Source organism: Mytilus californianus, unplaced genomic scaffold (assembly GCF_021869535.1).
Source record: "Mytilus californianus isolate M0D057914Y unplaced genomic scaffold, xbMytCali1.0.p SCAF_19, whole genome shotgun sequence".
In the NCBI taxonomy this organism is placed as follows: Eukaryota; Metazoa; Mollusca; class Bivalvia; order Mytilida; family Mytilidae; genus Mytilus; species Mytilus californianus.
Genome location: NW_026262667.1, coordinates 11,032,164 through 11,056,207, shown reverse-complemented (window position 1 = coordinate 11,056,207; position 24,044 = coordinate 11,032,164). Strand labels below are relative to the sequence as shown.

General features: G+C 32.7%; 1 protein-coding gene across 1 annotated transcript in view; it reads left to right on the top strand.

Moving 5' to 3' along the window:
• The window catches only part of LOC127726912 (uncharacterized), a 43,249-nt gene extending 30,158 nt beyond the window's left edge, over positions 1-13,091 (top strand). The window contains exons 8-9 of the mRNA XM_052234283.1: positions 1,437-6,187; positions 8,551-13,091. Coding sequence (XP_052090243.1) covers positions 1,437-6,187; positions 8,551-10,450 — 6,651 coding nt within the window. The 3' untranslated portion in view covers positions 10,451-13,091. The remainder of the gene's footprint in view (positions 1-1,436; positions 6,188-8,550) is intronic.
• Positions 13,092-24,044: the final 10,953 nt, after the last annotated feature.

Genomic DNA, 24,044 nt, shown 5'->3' with positions numbered 1-24,044 from the left:
TACATAGATATATGAGTCATAAACACTTTGTATCCATGCCCATGGTGACAATGTGAATAATACATTTTATGATATAAAAAATCTCATTATGCAATTAATAAAGACTAATTAAAGCAGCTTTGGTTATGGATTAATATAGCTAGCTGGTATGTAAATATCTTATGGAAATAAAGAGATTGTGTATGATTTCTTATTAGTTAACTATCCACCAAGGATGTAAACGACAGGTCATCTTATGGCCTTTAACAATGAGCAAAGTCGATATTAGTTAACTATTCACCAAGGATGTAAACTACAGGTCATCTTATGGCCTTTAACAATGAGCAAAGTTGATATTAGTTAACTATTCACCAAGGATGTAAACTACATGTCATCTTATGGCCTTTAACAATGAGCAAAGTTGATATTAGTTAACTATTCACCAAGGATGTAAACTACAGGTCACTTTAACAATGAGCAAAGTTGATATTAGTTAACTATCCACCAAGGATGTAAACTACAGGTCATCTTATGGCCTTTAACAAAATGTTTAACAATGAGCAAAGTTGATACCATATATATAGAAAGCTTTAATAAACAGCAGGATGACCAAATGTGAAACAATTTAAAAGAAAACTTAAGGGCATTATATAAGCTAATAACATTAAACAAAAAACACTTATGACAGACAGAAGCCACCAGAAAACAGCTAGCTCCTGGCTTGGAGCATGTAGTTTTACACATGTCAATCATTCTGTCGTTCACAAATATTTCACTTATCTAGATTTGTTTTTGTGATGTCTTTAGATATTGAACTATTTTTTGGTGTTTAAATACAATTTCTAGTTATTGCATTTCATTCCATTTGTCTAGCATTTGACAGAATTATTGTTTAAATGTGAAGATATCAGGTTACAGTGCTGTCAAGTGTCATGCCATTTTGCGTGAGACATGCATTTTCATGCTTATTTAATGGCATTTTCCTTTGATCTATAGTTTTTTTCTCTTTGATCTTTACAATTTTTGCCAAATCTTAAGCATTTGCTTCATGAGAACTTGACAGCCCTGAGGTTACAACTTATAAATGTCATTGACACAGCAACATAAACAAAAAACACACACAAGAGAAAGTTTACAATAAAGTTGATAACCACAGGTTTTGTAATGTTAGCTTTAAAACCATACATGTACTCAAACCTTTACAAAACTGGCTTTGCCCCATGGGATAAAGACAGAAACATTTTATTTTGATATATTTATGATGGTAGCAGATGTTGCTTTATGGTTAGATGTTGGTATTTCTCTAGAAAATTTAATATAACCAGATGTATTTTTTGGGGAAACAGGCTTCCAGGAGGATGTAGTTATCATGATAAATCTTCTATTCAGGGCAATTTAATTTTGAAATGAGACTGTATAATGTACTTAATTTGGTTTCATCGCCATCTATGTTTTAGGTATCGGAGAATGCTGAAGATGTCAGCCTGTCAAGCAAAGAGGAGAATGTGCAGAAAGATGAGATAAGATCTCCATTATGTAACAAGGAAATGGAGGTATCAGTGTCATCAGTTATCTCACCACCATCAGATAAGGTTAATACTCAGGACATCAAGGAAGTATCGAACTCGTATGATCTTGCTTCAAAAGACAGAGAAAATGTGAAAATCAGTGGTTCAAATAATGAATGCATTCAAGCAGAATCTGATCTGTATATTGAAAATAATACTGATCTTGAAAAGTCAGAACAGAGTGATTCTGAAATAAACAAAAATGATTCTGATGCCACGACACCAAAGAAAAATGATTTGGTGACAAACTATAAAAAATTAATGGATGAAATGCTAAGTTTATCTTCGTCGAAACAATCAGCTCAGCTAACTCAAAGTAATGATAAATTTTCTATGAACAGAAGTTTTGGTTTTGATGATTTAGAAAAGAATGAGTCTGCATCAAGACAGAATGGCACTCAAGATAGGTCTCTCGATAGTTTTAGTATTTTTGCTGATGATTGGAATAAGCTACCAGAAAGTTGCACACAGAGAGACTTAACTACAAGAAGTTTACCTGATGATTGGGCACCAAGATGGTCAAGACAATTGGAGCACTCCTTTTCGAAGGAAGGAAGAACTCTTAAACGGTCGTTTTCAGATGTTGATCTGTCTAAAATTGATGGAAATTCTTCAGATTTTGAATCTCAGTCTGTTATATCTGATAGAGAGTATCAAGAAAAGAGTCTACAAGGATTTCAGATGTCAGAGACCAGAAAGAATAATATCCCAGAAAGTTTTCACATGTATAAATTGAACTTTTGTGGGAAAAGTGGAAAATACAGATTAGCATTGCCTCAATTAAAATCCAATAAAATCAGACCAAAACCTCAAACCTCTTTGTTAACTTATAATGAATGGAAGAACAAGGATAAAACTGTTGAAATTGTCACTCAGCAAATAATAGAATCGGTACCCATCAAACCAGAAATTCCAATAGGAACATTAAAGGAACGTAAACTACAAGATAAACCAAAATGTAAAATATGTCAAAGAACATTTGATACAATCAAAAGATTGCAACAACATGTTAAACATCCATGTCGAATGGACCTTCGCAAAACGCTGGATTGTGAATATGTATTTACATGTAATATATGTAAAGCTTCTTTACAAACTGAATTTGCTGCTAAACTTCATTGTGAAGTTTGTAACGGGAGAAATGTGGATTCCGGTTACAGTACGAATACTTACTTTAGATGTAAAATGTGTGGGGAAAAGTTTATCTTACAAAAGAGTGCTTGTGATCATGTGGATAAGTTGTGCAAAAAGTTACCTAAGCATGGCCATTCACCAAAACATTCATTTACTTTAGAAAAATCAGAATCGCTGAGTAATTTATTGACGTTGTCTACAGAAAAAGACAGTAGTGATATGAACAATGAAAAGTCAATCACAAAGCAAAGAAAGAAATCAGAGGAAAGCATTAAAGAAAAAAATCATTCTAATGCTGTTAAACAGGATCGACAGAAAAACATGGAAGATGAACCTGATAACCTGTCAGTCATCCCAAATATTAACCCCAAGGTAGGGGTCACACAGGAACTTGCCGAAAATGAAATGTTACAAGCAACGCAAGACTTAAAAGTTCTTGAAATAAAATCTAAGAGGCAGAAAATTGAATTTGAAAAAGATATAGACAATGAAAGTGTGAAAAGTTTTTCAACAGAATCATCATATGTTACAATAGATGCCAGTGAAACATCATCAATCAAGAGTGGTGATTACAAGCCAAGAGCTGTTCAACAGAAACATTCAGCTAGGTTGATTAACAAAAAAATAGGTAAAAGAATGATTAAAGCCAAAAAGTTCTTTGGTGATCAGTTTGAAGTCCCAGAGTTTGTTGAGAAACAAGCGAAGAAGGTTAATTTAAAGAGAAAATTCAAACCAGGTTATAGATCGAATTTAAATATTTCTCCAAAACTTAGGAGAGCATTGAAAAACAAGAAAAATTCTAAAGTAAGAAAAACAATTGAAGCTTTGAAAAATAAGAAAATTTCTAAAGTGAAAGAACAAATTAAAATAAACTCTAGGTGGAAAAACCAAAATAAAGTGTTAAAAGATGACATAGGATTTAAAGTAACCAAAAGTAGGAGAGAACTTACAGAAAAGGTGACGAGCTACAAAAGAGAGAACTTTACAATCGCTGACAGTATGGATTTATTCAAACATTTAACCTTTGAAAAAAATGGTAGGAAAGTTTTCAGATGTCCTATAAGAATTTGTAGAGGACCTTATTCAACTCAGTTTTCTATGATGTCACATTTTGACAAGCGCCATAATATCATAATGTACAAGAAAACAAAAAGTAAAGACTTTCAGTGCACATATTGCAGTTTCCGTGGTAACAGTGAAAACAAAATAGTTGCACACTCAGCAAACCACTTGACAGATATCATCATTGACAATATCTCAAATTCTTCTTTGAATGTGATAACAGGCTTGTTATCAATGATAAACCAAAAAGAAAATGAAAGCATAAGTCAAAGTCAAGACACATTATCGATTAATAACAAAACTGTTTCAAAAGTAACGCAAGTCATAGATAATGATTCTAACTCTGGTCAGGATATAAGCAGAAACAAGACTTCTGTCAGAACAAGGAAAACTGGTATAATTGAAGAACTTGGCATACAGGAGGAGAAAATAAGAAAGGAAGTAAAATGTGGTGTTAAGGACGGTATGGTCAGCAAAAAGGGGAAAGAAGATACTATTATCATTAAAAGCTCTAAAAAGACAATCGAGAAATTACCAAAGAAAGAAGTAAAATCAAATAACAATACCCCAGAACAGCATTCCATCCGTGAGTCGATTCCCGAGAGACAACGTAGCAGACGGCACAGTGAAAAGATTACTCCTGATAAGGAACTGGCCATAAAGACTGAGACTGATAATGAATTTGAAAATAATCAGGATTTACTTCAATCACCTGATTCGTCTTTTGTAAGGAGAAGTTCTCGGAAGAGAACAGATGGTCTATCAGTGTATAAAGATTTCCAGCTGTCCAATAAAAAGGCATCAAAATCTGTTGAAGAGGACGATGCAGGATGTAGAAGTGAACAAAATCAGTCACAGTGTGAAATAGATGTTAAAGAAGGCAAAGTACTCAACAAGTCTTTCAATACTAGAAGTTCTAAGACAAATAATACAGACATAGATAATACATGTACAAATAAAGATCTAAAGAAAGAGGACACAAGAGAGAAATTGAATGATAAAACAGTAACCTCAAGATCTAGAAATCATAAAAGGGATTCAAATTTAAAGGAGACAGAAAATTGTGACATTGCTGAAAAAACAAATGATAAAAAAGTGATCACAAAGTGTAGAAACTTAGACAAAACTTCAGTAATGAATACTAGAAAGTCAGTGGAGAAAAAGTCTCCTAAAGTTGAACTTGAATCAGATTTGTCAAGGTCACACAACACAAGGAGACGACATTTAAGTTTAGAATCAAATTCAAGTAAAATTTCTGATTCAGCAGCAGAAAATGGGAAAAGTGAGAAGTCAGAAATACCATCTAAACGCAGTAATAGGAAAAGACATTCAAGTCAGGAATCAGAATCAAGTAAAACTTCAGTTATAACGGCTGAAGACGTGAAAAAAGAGGCAATAGAAGTATTGTGTACACGCAGTACCAGGAAAAGGCATTCAAGTTGGGAATCAGATGCAAGTAAAATGTCTAACCAAGATAAAAAAATCAAAAGGGAAAATTTTAACTCAGCTGATAAGAAAAATTGTAAAAAGGACCAACACTCAAGCAAGAAGAAAAAACGAGTTTCTAGATCTGATCAACAATTACTAGAGGCAAACAAAAATTTAACGGAGCCTCAGCCCCGCAAACGAGTTAGTTTGGGAGAAAAGGCAGATGAAATTGATTGTTTGAAAAGTGATAGGCATTTAAGAGACCGAAAATCAGTGGAAAATAGTAAAGAAATGAAACAGAAAGATGGTAACAGCAGTAAGAAGAAGAAAGAGTTATCTAAGACCTCGGAGGGAGGGAAGGATACTCAGAATGCCTTCCTTGACAGTTTTAAGCAATTTGTCGGAATCTCAAAACCAACCTCTGTCTCAAATCCAATCAAAAGTCTCAAGCAAGGAAAATCCCATAAACTTAAATCTCAGGCAATAATTCATCAAAGAAAGCAGTTAAGGAAAGTGAAAGAAGGGAAGATTCATGTAGAACAGAATGCTATAAATAAGATGGAACTTGTTGATCTCATTGAAATAAAAGATTTCAGGAAATCAAACAAAAATACCTCTAAGGACAACAAAAAAGTAGAAGTTATAGATCTGACGGAAGACTTGGAAAGTGCATCTACTAAACAACAATTAACCAAAGAAGCGGGTTCTTCATCAAATTCCAAATTGAATAATTCTACCTCACCTTCTCATAAGCCATCATTCCTTGATAGTTTTCTGGCACATGTTAGTATTGACTCCAATAAATTTGACGTAAAAAACTCGTCTAATAAGAGGAAAAATGATTTTTCATCAAACTTTGATGCTAAAATCAAGAAGACAAGCTCAGAGAAACCTGACCGTAAGATACCTGAAAGCCATAGCCATGACAGAAAAAATCTGAAAGGTTCAAATAAACAACATGCAAAGTCAGAGAAGGCTCCTGATGAACAGAAGAAGTCCATAAAGGAGCAGACCAGGTATGTATGATATATAAATAAGAGACCTGGTACGATTTCCAATGAGATAACTGTCCGCCAGAGGACAAATGGCATGGATTTAAGCAATTATAGGTCACCTTTCAGCTTAACAATAAGCAAAAATGATATTGTATAGTCAACTATAAGAGGCAGTTGAATTACAAAATATGAAACAATTCAAACAAGAAATTAAATGGACTGATTAGAATAGTGGATAGGTTCAGGTTAGATTTCTACAAACTACACAGGTTTAGAAATCAAACAGTTAATGGATAATCTCTTACAGCATAGCGGTTTAAATAACAGAAGACAATTGTTAATCTTAAAAAGTGATTAACATATAGCTCCTTGGGAAATATGCATTGATATTGTGATATTTGATTGAGGAGGGGGCATAAGAACAGTACACATGATTAAAACATTGGTACCAAATTTCAAGAGCTAGAAGCACAGACAAAAGCATAGAGTAGTTTATAAGTGGAAAAATGTGTAAAAGTTTTATAAAAGAGAAAAAGCTTTACCATATTTGCAAAATTATAACAGTAGCTCACATGACATAGGCTGGTCATTAAGAAACAAGTTATCCTTTCACCTTTGGAAGTAAATTTTTTACACTCTTTTCCCACTTAAAATGCTTTATAAATACTGTAAATTCAGAAATTATTGCAAGGTTTATATTAATTGGAATAATGGGACTGGTTGAGTATTGCAATAACAAGAACTAGCATTCTGATATCTCATACGTATATCTGTTTGTAGATTTTCCTAAAATTGCAATAATTAATCTCACATTTTTATTCATTTTTCAAAAATTGTAATATGAATAATTTCTGAATTTACAGTATTAATATTCTCTCTGAATTTCAGGAAAAACATGCATGCTGAAACTATAACAAACATATTTTTCTTGAATAGATGACCAACTGCTTATACACGTAGTAGGTGAATACATCATTATATGAACTATTATATACCACTTCAAAGGACCGAAATTTTACAAATCAGTGATAATATTTACGTTGTCAGTAGTTTGACATGAAACAGGTGTGGTATCAAGATGCAACTTCGTCACAGAACATGAAAACACAGCAATGGCGCTGTGGTGCTTTAAGGGCCTGGGAAAAACGCTTTTTATATCCATGAAAATGAATGATTCTTCACTATAACGGAAATTAATGGACTCCTTATTGGCGTTACTACCCATTAATCATAATTAATCAACAATATTATGTCAAATTAATTACCAATATGACTGAAACCATTTATTAACTCCTTATGTAGCAGTGAATGCCCTTTTATTGCAATTGCCTATTAATTTGAAGACTTTTAGATCAACAGAAATTGGAAACAGCAAAAATTAAGATAAAGGCAAAATTTACAAAAAGACCCATGACTGAAGCTGTCAATTGACTTTGATGGAGTTATTACCATCAATAACTATATTATCTATTATTTGTATTATTGTTATAAAGATCTTCACTTCGGAAACTAATTAATCAATTTACACCTATTTTGAAATGAATGATCCTTAGTTTGTCTTGATTTATGTATAGAATTTTAATAATAGATTATCTAGTGTTCTTCACATTGGTATTGTTAATTATCAGCCATGATATAAAAGTTACGAAGTGACTGAGCAGGGAGGCTCAGGGAAACACATTAATTACTTCTATCAATTATTGGCTGCTGTGACTTTACAAGGCAGAGGTATAAAGCAAATAATATCAAAAATCTTGAAAACTGAAAGTAATTACGGAAAATCTGACTTGGGGAAAACATTCTCAGAAAGTTAAATTGACTTGGAATATTTTGTAGGTTGCATAAAGTGTTACCAGTTCTTCTGTCCTTCCATCAATCTATTATTTTGAAATCAAACAGTTCTTCAGACTTTTTCTTTATTTCTGCAGGTATTCATCTGATTTTTTTTGTGCATTTGTGCATACAAATGACTTAATAGATTAAGGTTGCACAGTGCTACTTTATTCTGGTTTACTGACTTGACAGGTGGAATTACACACTTAGACTTCATGAAAATTGTACTTTTCCTGACTATTTTTTTGTTATGATTTATGATGGAGCTGATTTTGGTACACATGTGTAAAATAATGATTATCAGGGGAGGGAATTCATGTTGCACATACACATCTATTTTATCCTGATTTTACATAAACTAATAATGTGATCCTAGCACTGGAGAAAAACAATAACTTATTGACCTAGATTTCACTTGAATACACTAAAAAGTGTAGCACATTTATTGATAGGTAAGCTATTCAGGCTTCTAGAAGCCTCTAGTTTTAAGAAAATTGTCTTGTGCTTTTAATTGAACCGATTCTTAATTGTGTAACTAATTGTATTTGTAGATCTAAAGGAGCAGAAAAGGCAAACACAAAATTGAAAAACCAACAGAAGGAAACATCCAAGATAAAAAATATTGAAGCTAAAAAATTGACACAAAATTGTGATGAAAAGAAGAATGATAAGAAGTCAGGGGTTGATGACATGAAAAATAAGCAAGCAATTGTGGAGCAAAAAAGTAAAAATAGTGGAGAAACACAGGCTGCAAAGGAGAAAAATGAGAATAATAAAAGTTTGAAAGGGAAAAGTGACAGTTCGAAGATAGAGAAGAAAAATAAAGGAACCTTGTGTAAATCACCAGGAGGGGAGTCCCCATTTCAAAATAGTTTCATGTCATATATAGGATCAAACACTTCCCTCAGGCGTGATAAATTATCACAGAAGAAATCCCCGTTCAAATGGGAACTAGATGATGAAGAGACTGACAGCACTAAACATTCTCAAATGAAAACATACGAGAAGAAGTCTGGTCGGTGCATTGAATCAAAATCTAATAAACAGAAACAGTCTGAGGAGGAATGTAGTGAGTCTAGATATTGTTCAACCTTGGTTAAAAGTACGGAATCTTTAACTGTGGATAAAAGTACTGAATCTCCAACCGTGGATAAAAGTACTGAATCCGGCAAAAGTCCAACCTTGGATAAACGTACTGAATCTATCAAAAGTTCACATATAAAAGGCAGTGAAAATATAAAATCTAAAGAAAATACTGATGCAGATGCTGATAGTGATAAACAAACTTCTGATAAGTCAGAATGTGTAAATATTTGTACCAATGAAAAATCTGAGAAACCAGTCCAACACCATTCAGATACTCTGTCAAAAAAACAATCTACTCAATCATCATGTCAAGGTAGACAGCCTCCTAAAATTAAGGGAAAAGATAAAAACAAAACAAAATCTACTATGAAAAAATCCACAAAACCTAAATCAGATCAGAAAAGTGTGGATAACATTGGTAAGAAAACTTCCCGGAAATCTTCAAAAAGTTCTTGTGACAAGTCTTGTGGGAATAAATGTTCTGTAGATGGAAAAAATACAGATAGTGACTTTGAAAAACATTTTGAGAAATTTCTATCTACTGCATTAAATACTGACATGGATTTGGAGGAGAGCGAATCTCAGAAAAGTTCTAAAGAATCTGTGAAATTAGATAAAGTGAAAAAATGTAGTGTTAATAAAGGCCACAAACATATTACTGAAGTATCCTCAGTTGTCTCTAAAACAGGTGAAAAGAAAATTGTTAAAATGGAAACTAAGTCAGTTTCTTCTACTCTTGATCGAACAGTTGCTTCAACGTCAGATCGTGTCAAGACAAGGCCTGCTTTTCGTGGCTTTTCATCATCAAGTGCTGGACACTTTTTGAAAAATCGTATAGCGAGATACAATTTACCATCACCTCCAAAGAAGAGATATTCTTCAAGGACACCTTTTGTTGTGCCTAAGATTACAACAAATAAAAAACTCATTCCTATTTCTGAGTTTAATGTTTTAGACAGTCAGGAGGCTAATGCTAAAGAAAAAGAAAGTTCCGACACTAAACCAGAAATCAAATCTTCCACATCCACTCAGCACAAGCTTGTTCCTGTCGATGCTCACCGTATAAGGCATATGTACCATGGTGGCAAGGTCTGGCAAATTGGGCAAGGATCTGTCTCTGCCACTAATTTATCAAGTCCCACAAAGCATCAGCAGTCAAATTGTCAAAAAAACAAGGCATCAAATATTGAACAGGCAAACTCGGAAAGCGTGAATGTTAATGATGATGTTCAGAAAGAGATAAAGTCATCTGACCAGGATGACGATAAAGACAGTGAAAAACATAATCGATGGAAATCACAGAAAAGATCGGCACCAACTGATGACTATATGGAGAGTAAACGAACAAGAAATTCTCCAACTTAACATGTTAGGAATTAGTATATTGGATTTCTTTTAATGAACACATCTTTTTTTAAGCAGACAGGAAAGATTGTTTGAGCAAATTTATCATTTAAGTGTTGAAAAATAATCCCCTGCAATTTTTTTGTTCTTAGTATAGAATGAGTATTAGTTAAGTCCTTGTCCATTTTATCATATATTATGCATATTGTACCAAGGGAGGGCACATTATTAAAAATGGGTTACCCACTAGGAGAAGCAATTTTATTTTATTTTTTTGTTCATTGTGTTTAGGAAAAGTAGTTTTAGTCACTGAGCTGGAGATTTTGGTTAATTGGGTATCATGCATGTTTTAAAGCAACAGCCTTTAATCAAAGAGAATTATGTAATCAAGTTTGAAATTTTTATGAAGTTTTTCATATGTAACATGTGTTCAAAATGTTAAAAAGTTTAGTTTCTGTTCATGGGTTTATTAGAAAACAACTTTATTGCAGTAAAAATAAAAATGTTTTTTTTTCTTAGATTTTTTTTCTGCTTTGCTGCTTTGTTTCTATGTCTAAAGCAAAATGAAACGTTCATCAAAGATTCTTCACATGAGCTTCAATGTGCTTTCTTTTTGTATCAATTCTACAGGATTTCATCAAAATGTGTACGATTCAATACCTTTGTTTTACATTAAACATTTTCCATTCAGATTGTATTTTTGTGTTTTGTGGTGTACATATTTTTACAACCCATTATACAGGTGATTTTTTATATTTGCTTTGTGTCGCTGAATTTTATTTTTATAGCAGAAAATTTGGTATATACTTGTCTTTCGATGGAAAATTAGAACCATAATGATAATCAACAGAAATTGAATGTCTTAAAAATAATTATAAAAGTTTTTTTTTTGTCTTCAGATATTTTCTTTAACAGACAACAGTTAGATGTCTTTTAAAATTTATTTGGTTAAGTTTTAAATTAAGTGTTTTACGATTTATGAATGGGAAAGGACAAATCTATTCTTTAGTATTTCATATAAACTATATTTGTATATGGGGAAATAATTGTCCTCTTCATAACCACGATGAGAAACATGTTTTTTCATTAAATGAAATACCAACAACGTCAAAAATAGTACCATGTGTAGATTAGAATTTGAATTTTATTAAATCTTGTACTAACGCTTGTGGAGATTTTTGTAAGGCATTATTAATATGTGTGTTTTTTTATTATGTGGAAATTATGCCTTCTACACATATTATAAAATAGCTTTTAGATTTTATTGTAAAAATAAAACATTTGTAATATCTATCTGAAAGTAATGCTACATCCACATAATAACAAAAATCAAAGAAGAAATCATTGTATAACATTTTCAGGAAATCTGAATAGGGAAAAGTTATATGTAAATAAACATTTATATCATAAATTATTTATGTACAGAAATGCCACTTATTTTAAATATATACATGAACAAACTGTTCCATATTATACTAATTGTAAGTACTCATGTTCTCCTATTCATGAGTGGATATTTTAGTTTTGAAATGATCCTCGATAAATATTCATGAGATAAAACAGGGCAGAGATAGCCAATAAATTAATTGGAAAGCAAAATGCTGTGAAATGTGTGATAGTATAAAACTGTTCCTAAACTAGAATATTTTCCAGAATTGTTGAAATAACTGATTTTGCACAATGTCATGCCTTTTATTTACTTGTTATATCTTACCTATGTCTTTAATGTTTGATTATGGAAATTCCCCCAAATGAACCTTTTTTTATGAACAATTTGTTTTCATGGAGCCACTACCACAAATTTTATAATACTTACAAAAATTGATGTCTGCAAAAACTTTGTCTATAGAGAATACATTCTCATGAGAGAGCATTGCCTATAGAGAATACATTCTCATGAGAGAGCATTGCCTATAGAGAATACATTCTCATGAGAGAGCTACCTATAGAGAATACATTCTCATGAGAGAGCTGCCTATAGAGAATACATTCTCTTGAGAGAGCATTGCCTATAGAGAATACATTCTCATGAGAGAGTGCCTATAGAGAATACATTCTCATGAGAGAGTGTCTATAGAGAATACATTCTCATGAGAGAACTGCCTATAGAGAATACATTCTCATGAGAGAGTGCCTATAGAGAATACAGTCTCATGAGAGAGCATCAACAGAAACTCAAAAGTTGCTTCCGGAAATAGTGCCATTCTATCAATAAATTTCAGGTAATAAATCAAAAGAATTGTTTTTATACTCTCAAACCTACCAACAACATATTTACCTCTTAGTGTAACCTTTTTTTCTTAAAAATTTGACATCAAGGTTTTCAACATAAGCAATAATTGGATTATTTTTTTTTAGGGGGGGGGGGAGAAAAGGGGTGTGCTAAGTGTAATCCTTTGAACAGTATTTGTTTTAATAATTGTAGAATAAGATTTGTAATATGTTTTTGGGGTCATAGGTCAGATATGTTATGCTGGTTAAAGTGTTTCCACGATCATGCATGAATATTTATCTTCATCAAACATTGTTAAAATATTAGAACTGTATATATTAAATGTAAAGATTGTTGTTTTTGTTGGTAAGGATGAGTTGATGCATCTCATTTGAAAGTAATTTGCATTTGTTCATTCATCATGCAAACTAAATAAATTTAATAACTAAATTATTTGAGTTCTTGAATTCCAAGCAACGGATGTATCCTGCAACCAACAGTCATTGTTAAAGTTATCAGGAGATGTCAGTGTTGACACTACTTGTCAGGGACCACTAGACTTCAACAATGAGAAACATCATGTACTGTTGGGAAGGTTTAAATTGTCTATAGAAATAACTTTGATATCATCACCAACATGCTTATAATATTTATGTTGACAAACAGATTTTTAAATTAAGGATTATATCTCCCTTAAGCATAGCTCTGATTCTTTGTTCGGGGTTTTGCTTTATTTAGTTCTTTTTTTGTTGAAATAAGCAGTAAAGTTGGTACTGTTAATGTTATTTATGCATAGATAAGAGTCCTTTCCATCTATGGCCATTACCATGTAGTATTCGGTCTGTCTATCTGTGTATCCAACATTTGTCCATTCCATATCTTCTACTTTGTAGTGACGGGCTTTAACACATTGAAGTTTATGTCTTTTGTACTACGCATGGCTTAGTGGAGATGTATATACAGTGAATTTTAACAGTTTTATAATTTTTAACAAATTAATTCTAACATTTTAAAACTATTTACTCTTGCTAAATTAACTGACTGTAGGTGTAGGTTGAGACTGCTGCTTTGAATGACTCTACAGAGTCGCTCATCAGAGGAAGGCTTTTCCAGTTTTGAATCGTTCGTGGAAAAAATTATTGATGGCGTATTTGTGTTCTGCAGGATGGAATTTGGTATGAGAGTGTGTGCATGTTCCGGGACTGTCTGAGCAGTTGTATTAGTCTGTCTGTTTTTGTGACTGCAATGAGTCGATATGAAATTTTATAAAACATGACAAAGGCGTGCATCTGTTCCTCTGTGTGCAAGGTCTCTCCATTTTAAGTGATTTATCATGTCTCTAACACTTGAGGTGTTTCTATGTCGGTTAGTGACAAATCTAGCAGCCCTTCTTTGTACTTTTTCTAGTTTGTTTATATCTTCAGTAAAATAAGGGTCCCAGACTGAACAGGCATATTCTAGTGATGGTCGGACTAAAGATTTATATGCCTGTTCCTTTACTGAGGTGGAACTGATGTTAAGATTCGTTCTGAGAAAACCTAGTGTACTGTTAGCCTTATTACAAATGGTGTTTATGTGACTGTGCCATTTTAGGTCTGATTGAATTGTCACGCCTAGGTATTTTGCCTTGTCAACGTGTTCAAGAATGTGGCCATGTAGAGTGTAATTGTATACGAAGGGATTTTTATTTCAGCTGATGGACATAACATTACACTTGTCAGGATGAAAAGCCATTTTCCATGTGTTCCCATATACCTAGTGTGTTAAGATCTTTTTGAAGGGTTTCGCAATCGTTGTTAGATTTTATTACGAGATAAGCAATGTTGTCATCTGCAAATAGGCGTATGGTGGAATTTAAGCCAACTGGTATATCATTGATGTAAAACAAACAGACTCAGGCCCAGAACAGATCCTTGATGCACTCCTGACTTCACAGGGATATAGCCTGAAGTCTCACCCTCTAGATGACTGTTGGGTACGACATGATGAAAAGCCCTGTATCCATGCATTTGTTTTCCCCTGTATCTATTGTGATTTAGTTTGTGCGTTAATTAGTTATGACTGACTTTATCGAAAGCTTTAGAAAAGTCCATTATTTATAAGTACATCTGTTTGTTTTGAATTTTCAATATTTTTAGTGACATCATCTATAAATTCCAAAAGCTGAGTTTCACAAGATATACTTTTTCGAAAGCCGTGTTGAAGGGGATACAGGATGTTATGGTTGTCCGCGTGTGTCATGATTGTGCTAACTACAACATGTTCTATAATTTTGCAACACATGCATGTTAAAGAAATAGGTCTATAATTCTCTGGATTTTATGTGGACCCTTTCTTGAAAATGGGGGAGACGTGCGGTTTGAGGCATAGAATAGGTGATATGAAATGTGCTAACTCCATTAGGAGGTGTGGCTTAAGTTCGTCTGGTCCCCTGCCTTTGACGGGTTTAAATTTAGACGTAGTTTGGAGATACCTTTAATGGTTATGTTTATGTTTTGTATGGTAGGGTAAGCTGTTTTCTGTTGCATGTACTGATTGTTTTAAAATTCAGTAGCAGTGATTATGTTTGGTTCTGAAAAAACTGATTGAAACTGCTTGAAATTATCTTCAGTAACACTAAGCATTAATTGATAATACTTGGTATGAAAGTGTTTACTGCCACATGGTTCTTGTATGCATCAAAAAGTATTTGATATATCTAGGTTGAAATTCAAGGTCACAGACTTAGTTGTTGTCTATGTCAGGTTCATATAAGAATGCATGTCACTCCATACCTTTAGTATCCTTTGGATTTATTGATGATGCTTAGTAAGAGTGTTTACTAGCACCAGAAGTAAGCAACACTCAATTAATACTACCAGGAGATGGGTCACAAAACATTTGAAATTGTCCAACTTATGTCCATAATCATAATCCTTACTGCTTTATATGTTGAGTACATGTAGTTTATAATACTTTGTATGATGTTCTCACTACCAATAGCTGTGTCTCAAAAAAAGAAAGATTTGTAATAGATTTCAAATGTTTGACCACTGGATGTTAAGCAAGCAACATTCCATCAATCAAATGTTGGGTTTAAAGGTTCCTGGGGGAGGTGAATTAAGAAAAGAGCTTTGGACACACCAAATTTATGAATTGTTATTTTCCTTTTGAATCTGAAGGAAGCTGAAAGGTTAAGTGCACACACCTAGTTGTAAGTTATCCACAATTGGATTAACCACTGTATCTTGAATACATGTGAAGTATATTGATGATACATTTGTACTTGGTATAAGTCTGCATCTTACAGGTCAAGATCCCCATTTTCTTTTGTATTCCCGTCCATTTCCTAATAAAAATCCACATCAAAAATACAAATAAAGGGGGAGATGCTCATGAGATGGTCTCCATGTCAAATGTGTCATAAAGTTTACTAATTTCACTTTGATTGGCTCTCCTGTTCATTAAAAAAACTAGAGGCTCTAAAGAGCCTGTGTCGCTCACCTTGGTCTATGTGCATATTAAACAAAGGACACAGATGGATTCATGACAAAATTGTGTTTTGGTGATGGTGATGTGTTTGTAGATCTTATTTTACTGAACATTCTTGCTCCTTACTATTATCTCTATCTATAATGAACTTGGCCCAGTAGTTACAGTGGAAAATATTTTTGTAAAAATTTACAAAAATTTATGAAAATTGTAAAAAATTGACTATAAAGGGCAATAACTCCTTAAGGGGTCAATTGACAATTTTGGTCATGTTGACTTATTTGTAGATCTAACTTTGCTGTACTTTATTGCTGTTTACAGTTTATCTCGATCTATAATAATATTCAAGATAATAACCAAAAGCTGCAAAATTTTCTTAAAATTACCAATTCAGGGGCAGCAACCCAACAACATGTTGCCTGATTGGTCTGAAAATTTCAGGGCATATAGATCTTGACCTAATGAACAATTTCATCCTCATCAGATTTGCTCTAAATGCTTTGGTTTCAGAGATATGAGCCAAAAACTGCATTTTACCCTATGTACTATTTTTTAGCCATGTCGGCCATCTTGGTTCGCGGGCGGGGTCATCGGACACATTTTTTAAACTAGATACCCTAATGATGATTGTGGACAAGTTTGGTTAAATTTGTCTTAGTAGTTTCAGATTACAAAAATTTACGAAAAATGGTTAAAAATTGACTATAAAGGGCAATAACTCCTTAAGGGGTCAACTGACCAGATGCTAAATCAAATACTATACATGGGAATGCAACCTTACTTGGATATATAATCTTGGATATATAATCATATATAGCAAGAGGAAGATATTGGTTGATTTTGAGGTCGGTACATCAAGTTAAGGTCATTGCTACTAAAATAGATAAATATATCTACAGACATAGGTTTCCGGATGCTAAATCAAATGCTACATATGGGATTGTAACTTTACCTAGATAAATTTTCACATTTAATAAAAGAAGAAACAAATATTGATTTTGAGGTCATTTCAAAGGTCAAGGTCACAGTTACTAAAAATCAACTGAAACGTAAGCAGAAAAGAGGTTACTGGATGCTAAATCAAGTTCTACATATGAACTGCAACCTCAATCGGATTGAGATGAAGATCCCTTTTGATTTTGACAAAAAATATTACTTAGTCCATGGTCAATGTTTTGTTTACTAAAACAGATTGTGTAAGACAATATTACTGTTTCAAAATCATATCAGAAATTAATCTTACATTAAGTAAACTGAGAAAAAAAACATGTCATCAGGACACAGGAGCCTGGGGTATGCTAATCTGTCAGCTGCAGCATAAACTATTTGTATAAAGCTTTTTATTTCAGAAGATAGAAGAGCTTGATGCTTCATACATTGCATGTTACGACGTTTTTGTCTGTCGTATGTCCATTGACTTCTTTTTCATTTTTCAGCAACTGTTATAAAAACGGTATAGTTTTTGTCATGTGAATTTCTCACTTGTTAGGAGAAATATGATAATAATATCCTTGTAAGGTCTACGTGTCTGTCAGACAGGGTTCAACTGACCTCGACCTCATTTCATAGATCAGTGATCAAGATTAAAGTTATTTGATTATGTCAGTTTCTCAGATACTGTAAGCAGAGGGTAAACTATATATGGTGTATAGAATGATTATAAGGTGTGCATGTATGTCTGGTAGGTAGAATCTGACCTTGACTTCATTTCATGGTTCATTGGTCAATGTTAAGTTTTCCTGGTTAAGTTTGTTTTTTATATACTATAAGCAATAGGTCAGTTATATTTTGTACACGGATTATTTGTAAGGTGTACATGTCATCTGCCTTGATCGCATTTACATGGATAAGATTTAAGTTGATGTGATATTTCTAGTGTGAATATTTTAGACTTTGAACATAAAAATTAATCATGTTCAGTAAAGCAGTTGTGACTCTTGTTATACTAAAGATAGAAAACTTGAACTTAAATCACAACTTCACAAGTCACATGATATGCAAACCTGATCAATAGTAATAACTTTGGTGGTATCATAATAAAGCTCCCCTCCCCTACAAAAAAAAGCGGAATATTGCGGATTGTTCTCAAATTTTCTTACACTATTTTGAAAATTGGTATGTAACTATACTTTTAGAGCAGTCTGTCGAAGGTTTATAAATTTTGATTAATGTGCTGAGTCCAGACTTATGATTGAGAATGTATTTGGTGTTATCCAGTAACTAGCTTAATATTTTAAATTATTTTGTGTAAGAAGTTACTATGATACTTGAATCTTAGCTTACATTATATGTAGAAATTTAACATTTGGTGTTTGAATTTTGTAAAATATCTCACTCTTTCAAATGAATTTAACAGTTGGTGTTGGAATGTTCGTAAAATTAACTATATCCATTTGATATCTGTACAAAAATACTTTTGAAAAATTATGGGACCGATTTAGGGGCTGGATATAAATGATGCTGCTCCTTACAATGTCAGAATATCGAAACTTGTTACAGCAAGAATGTACTTGTCACCTGACTATCAAATTTCTGTTCACAGCGAAAAATAATATACATGAAATCTAGAAATATACAGCGAATACGCACAGCTAGAATAACACAGGACACACTGGTCTAGCATTATATAACAATATAACAATTTTGACTTCTGTAATCATCAGTCGTAACCGATGCTTATTCAATCTATATAAATAAAAGTTCACTTGCAAAGATTATAAAGACAAGTGCACGTTGTTGTTTTAAAAAAAATAAGGACACATTTTACAATGAATAAAACATATGAGGTAAACGTCAAACGGCAATAAGACAGTAACTCGAAGACTAAAATAACCAAAGGTCTCTTAAATTCACTCACTTGGACTCTGTTGGACAATTGTCTCATTGTAAACCATACCACATCTCCAGATCCTACAATACAAGATCATACAATACAATACAATACCAATACCAATACCAATACCAATACCAATACCAATACCAATACCAATACCGATATCATTACCATTACCAGAACCGGTACCGTACCGTACCCAGGGGCGTAGCTGCCGTTAGGCACTTTAGGCACGTGCACTGTAAATATACCTGACGCCTGACGCGTCCGGACGCGTTCAAAATTTGTACACCGAATGTTCAATATTTTGACGTCACACTGAAAACCTAAATTAGTCAATTTGACCAATTTAATTGGTCATTTTGACTGTCCTCTAGATGACAATGCACTTTAATCATTGTGACTATGCTCTTAGTCGTTTGACTAGATGGTTAGTCACATTTGACTGAGTAGGGTGGTAATTATGACTATGTTAGGAAGTCAAAATGACTATATGTTATACTCGTTTTGACGAATTGGATTGTTCAATTGACTATGCACATTTGTCAGTTTGACAATTGAATGGAGTCCATATGACTTATTGAAATTGTCGAAAGTGACCATGTTGGTTAGTCAACATGATTACTGTGAATAGTCACGATTAATAGACTGTTAGATTGTTATTTTAATTTGTGTTGTGTTTTTTGTTCTACTATTTTACTTTGTGTGTGTTTTTATCCGTTTTGTACTTTTATGTTTCATTTCTTCTGTTATTCTACTTTATGTTGTTTCTCTTCCATAGGATTGACAAATGCATCTGGAATATAATATCATTAAAAATACCACAGCAGTAATACTAACAATGACAACAGTATAGGACCACAAAGTGCTCAATGTTCAAAACCTTCCTATATCTTAAGTTTCTAAAGAAAATATATTTATTATAAACTCATTTCTACATACATTATGATATCCCAACTTAAATATATATTTTATACATTTTCAGTATGTCAGAATTTGAAGTGCTTATTTCAGATATTTTGTCGGTATCAACTCCGCATGTGTCAGTGTAATATTCTCTCTGGCCAAAAATCTCTCAGCTGTGTTCATACAAATAGCAATGTCTTCATTTGCTGAAAAATATAATTATATCATTTCAGAAGCTAAAATATAACAATAAATAAGTATATCAGTCATGTTAAAAGTTAAAAGAAAAAAACAAATTTTAAAATCTTTGATCTAGTGATTTAGTCACTCATCTTATACCATTATTTTGTAATGTAACCACCGGGATCTTGACAGCCACCCATCCTATATCACAACATTGTAATGTAAGCACCGGGATCTTGTCAGCCACCCATCCTATATCACAACATTGTAATGTAAGCACCGGGATCTTGACAGCCACCCATCTTATACCACAACATTGTGATGTAAGCACCAGGATCTTGACAGCCACCCATCTTATAACACAACATTGTAATGTAAGCACCGGGATCTTGACAGCCACCCATCTTATACCACATCATTGTAATGTAAGCACCGGGATCTTGACAGCCACCCATCTTATACCACAACATTGTAATGTAAGCACCAGGATCTTGACAGCCACCCATCCTATATCACAGCATTGTATTGTAAGCAACAGGATCTTGACAGCCACCCTGAGCTTTTTTTTTTATTTATTGTTGTGAATATCGATTGCAGTGTTTATTTTTAACAGCTTTTGGTCAGGTGAAAAAAAGATATCGCTAAATACTCTTTTCAATCAACAATACGCTGTATGTGTATCAAAATTGATATCCCGTATACATATCTCCCCTTTTTTTATTGTCATTACGTCAACATGTGTCGATATTACATTCATTACACTTCTTTTTCTTAAATTTAATTTTTGTAAGTTTAAATTAAAACAAATATACATGATACTTACTTTAAACTATTGGTTTAATTGACAAAATAACAGTTTCGTGCCTCCTGGTTTGTTTACATCTACACGATCTAGGGAACAAAGGGAACGCGAAAGAGTGCGCGTGAAAACCGATACTGTACACCACGTGGTGATGTGACCACTAACATAGTCAAATTGACCGTGCAGGTAGTCACAATGACTTGATGGGTAGTCATATATGCTGTTGACTACCTTTCGGCTAATATTTGACTAACTGAATAGTCATAGTGACTAATTTAAATTTTCAGTGCATATGTTCATGCTTAGAGACGTGTTCAAAGTTTTAACGTTTGTGTTAAAAATATTAACATGTGTGTTCAGACGCAGTGAACACCGGTGTTCAAATTCTGATCTAAAAAAGAAGATAGTCGTTTGTCCGATTTTCTATCCTTCCAATTGGCAAATTCAAAAAGAAATTCTTTAAAAAATATGAATGTATACGCAGGATGATGATCTTGTGAATTTTTGGCTAATATTTTAGTAATTGTGAAATATTAAACTTCCAAGCTGGCATATATGTATAGTTTATGAATTTATTTTATTATTTATTTATATATACTAGTTTTACTTATAAGTGACATAATTATGCATATCAATGAGGCCTGTTATGATAATATCGTAATAAAAATATGTCGATGTTTATCTTATTTCATGATCCGTTCATTTTATTCAACATTACATGTTCAATCAGTGTTCAAATCGCTCGAAATTTTGAACACCTCGTGTTAAAAAAAATATACCAGGATACCAAATACCGGAAACAGATATCGGCTGGCGATTTAGGCGGTTAAACGAAGAATGGATACACATAAGAAAGAGAACTGGAGAAGGGACTTCTATCCCATATGAACACGAAAGAAGTAAGTAACAAGTTAGAATAATCTCCAGAGGTAGTTCGATGGCTTCCTTGTTATTTTCTCATGCCAGATATATATTTGTCAAATATTCATAACTGTTATATCCAAATTTTCAATATTCAACATAAAAGACGAATTAAAAAATCGGCTTTAGATATAAACGTAAATAACTGTCAGCTTTGTTCTGATGATTTCCTAAACTGATGAATAAACAGTCTGTTATAGAATAAATGATGATTTTCGACATCCACATACATTAGCTGAACACTAAGTGTTAAGAACTCTAACATCAAGTGTTAAAAAATGAAACACAAAGGCATTAAAAACTGAACACCACACATTCAATTGATGAACACTAAGTGTTAAGAACTCTAACATCAAGTGTTCAAAAATGAAACACAAAGGCATTAAAAACTGAACACCACACATTCAATTGATGAACACTAAGTGTTAAGAACTCTAACATCAAGTGTTCAAAAATGAAACACAAAGGCATTAAAAACTGAACACCACACATGCAATTGATGAACACTAGTGCAAACATTTGGAACACCATTTTTGACTTAGAAAATGCATTTGTTTTTTTATTTGCAGGAATCGTTAGATTAAAATGTTTGAATTAGGAACCGGTAGCCAATAATCCCAAAAAGGTCATTTCTGCATGCTATAAAGTGGTGGAAAAAAGAAAGATGTCGAAAAAAAGGTATGACAATATATGTATATTAATAGCTTATGTGGGTGTATCATTTCTATCTGTTCACCTTAGGTCAAGAAATCGACTTTTGTAATTTATAATGTCAAAACTTGCATTTCATTGCTATAGAATATCAATGTGTACACTAGTATATATCGACATTAAAGCATAACAAGCATTGCATAATTTGATGCTTTATGAAAAACTCTCTTCTATTAATTTTTAATTTTATTTTGCAGGATATATAGGCTCATAGACATTCCTTGTTGTGGAGGATTTTGACATTGGAAGTTGATAACAACACATAAAATGCCACCCAGTTGATAGCTTTAAGTGAAGATGCACTGAAAAATGGAGCGTACATTGTATGTGATCGTACAAGAACTGTTGGAATTTGCAAACTTTTAAACTTTCATTGTGACAAATACCTATATCATAAACTATCTAATTATCACATTGACATGCTTTTTTGGTTAGGATACAAATGATGTTGCAACTATCAAGTCACGTAGGGGAAAATCATTATTTGTGATATATATTTAAGTCAGTTTAAAAACATTATGTATGTGATTTCACTGACTGTTACTTGTGATATCAAAAGTTATCTGGTGTACTTTTCTTACATATAATATGCTCATTTGATTACATAAAGAATTACTTGTTAAAATATGTTTTATTGTTATATTTTGCCTGATTGAATATAGTTTTTATAACAGTTTATTGAAGTTGAGTACTTATGGAAAATTGTGTACGCTTGAAAATAGAACATGTTCCACATTTGAACACCATCACTTTGAACACTTATGTCAACTGTTCTGAAAGTTAACGTCTGGTGTTCTGAATCTTAACACTTTGGCTTTAAACATGTTCTATGTGTTCAAAAAGTGTTACATGGCTGTTGAACGCGTCGACGTATTAAGATTTTGAACATTCGGACACGTTAAATCGTTGAACACTAAGTGTTAAGAACTCTAACATCAAGTGTTCAAAAATGAAACACAAAGGCATTAAAAACTGAACACCACACATTCAATTGATGAACACTAGTGTAAACATTTGGAACACCATTACACGTTCAAAAAGTGTTACAAAAAAGCGTTCAAGCAGTGTTCTATTTATTAACACTTAGATTTACAGTGTGCCTACACATAACTTTTTCACAAATATTTTTTTTCTAATTAAAATTAAAAAAAAATAATATACAATGTTATCTGTAGATGCACTCACGTGAACTCGTCAAAACTCTCTATCTAATTATCAAATGAATTTGTAAACTGTCTATCACCCTTAGTGAATGGAGTATTGAATATTATTGAATATAGGTATAAGAAGATGTGGTAGGAGTGTCAATGAGTCAACTCTCAATATAAGTCAAAATTTGTAAAAAGTGAACCATTATTGTCAAAGTATGGCCTTTCCACCATGAGCCTTAGCTCACACCGAACAACAGTATGTCAATATATTCCACCTTATATAGAAACTAAAAACTAGAACTTTGGTTCAGATTATTTCACTTCTATCAACAAATACTTGAATGAACCTCAACATGCTCAAAACCCTAACATTTTATTCTTAGATCTATACATGATTTTTTTTTTATTAATTAGTTATTTTTCAG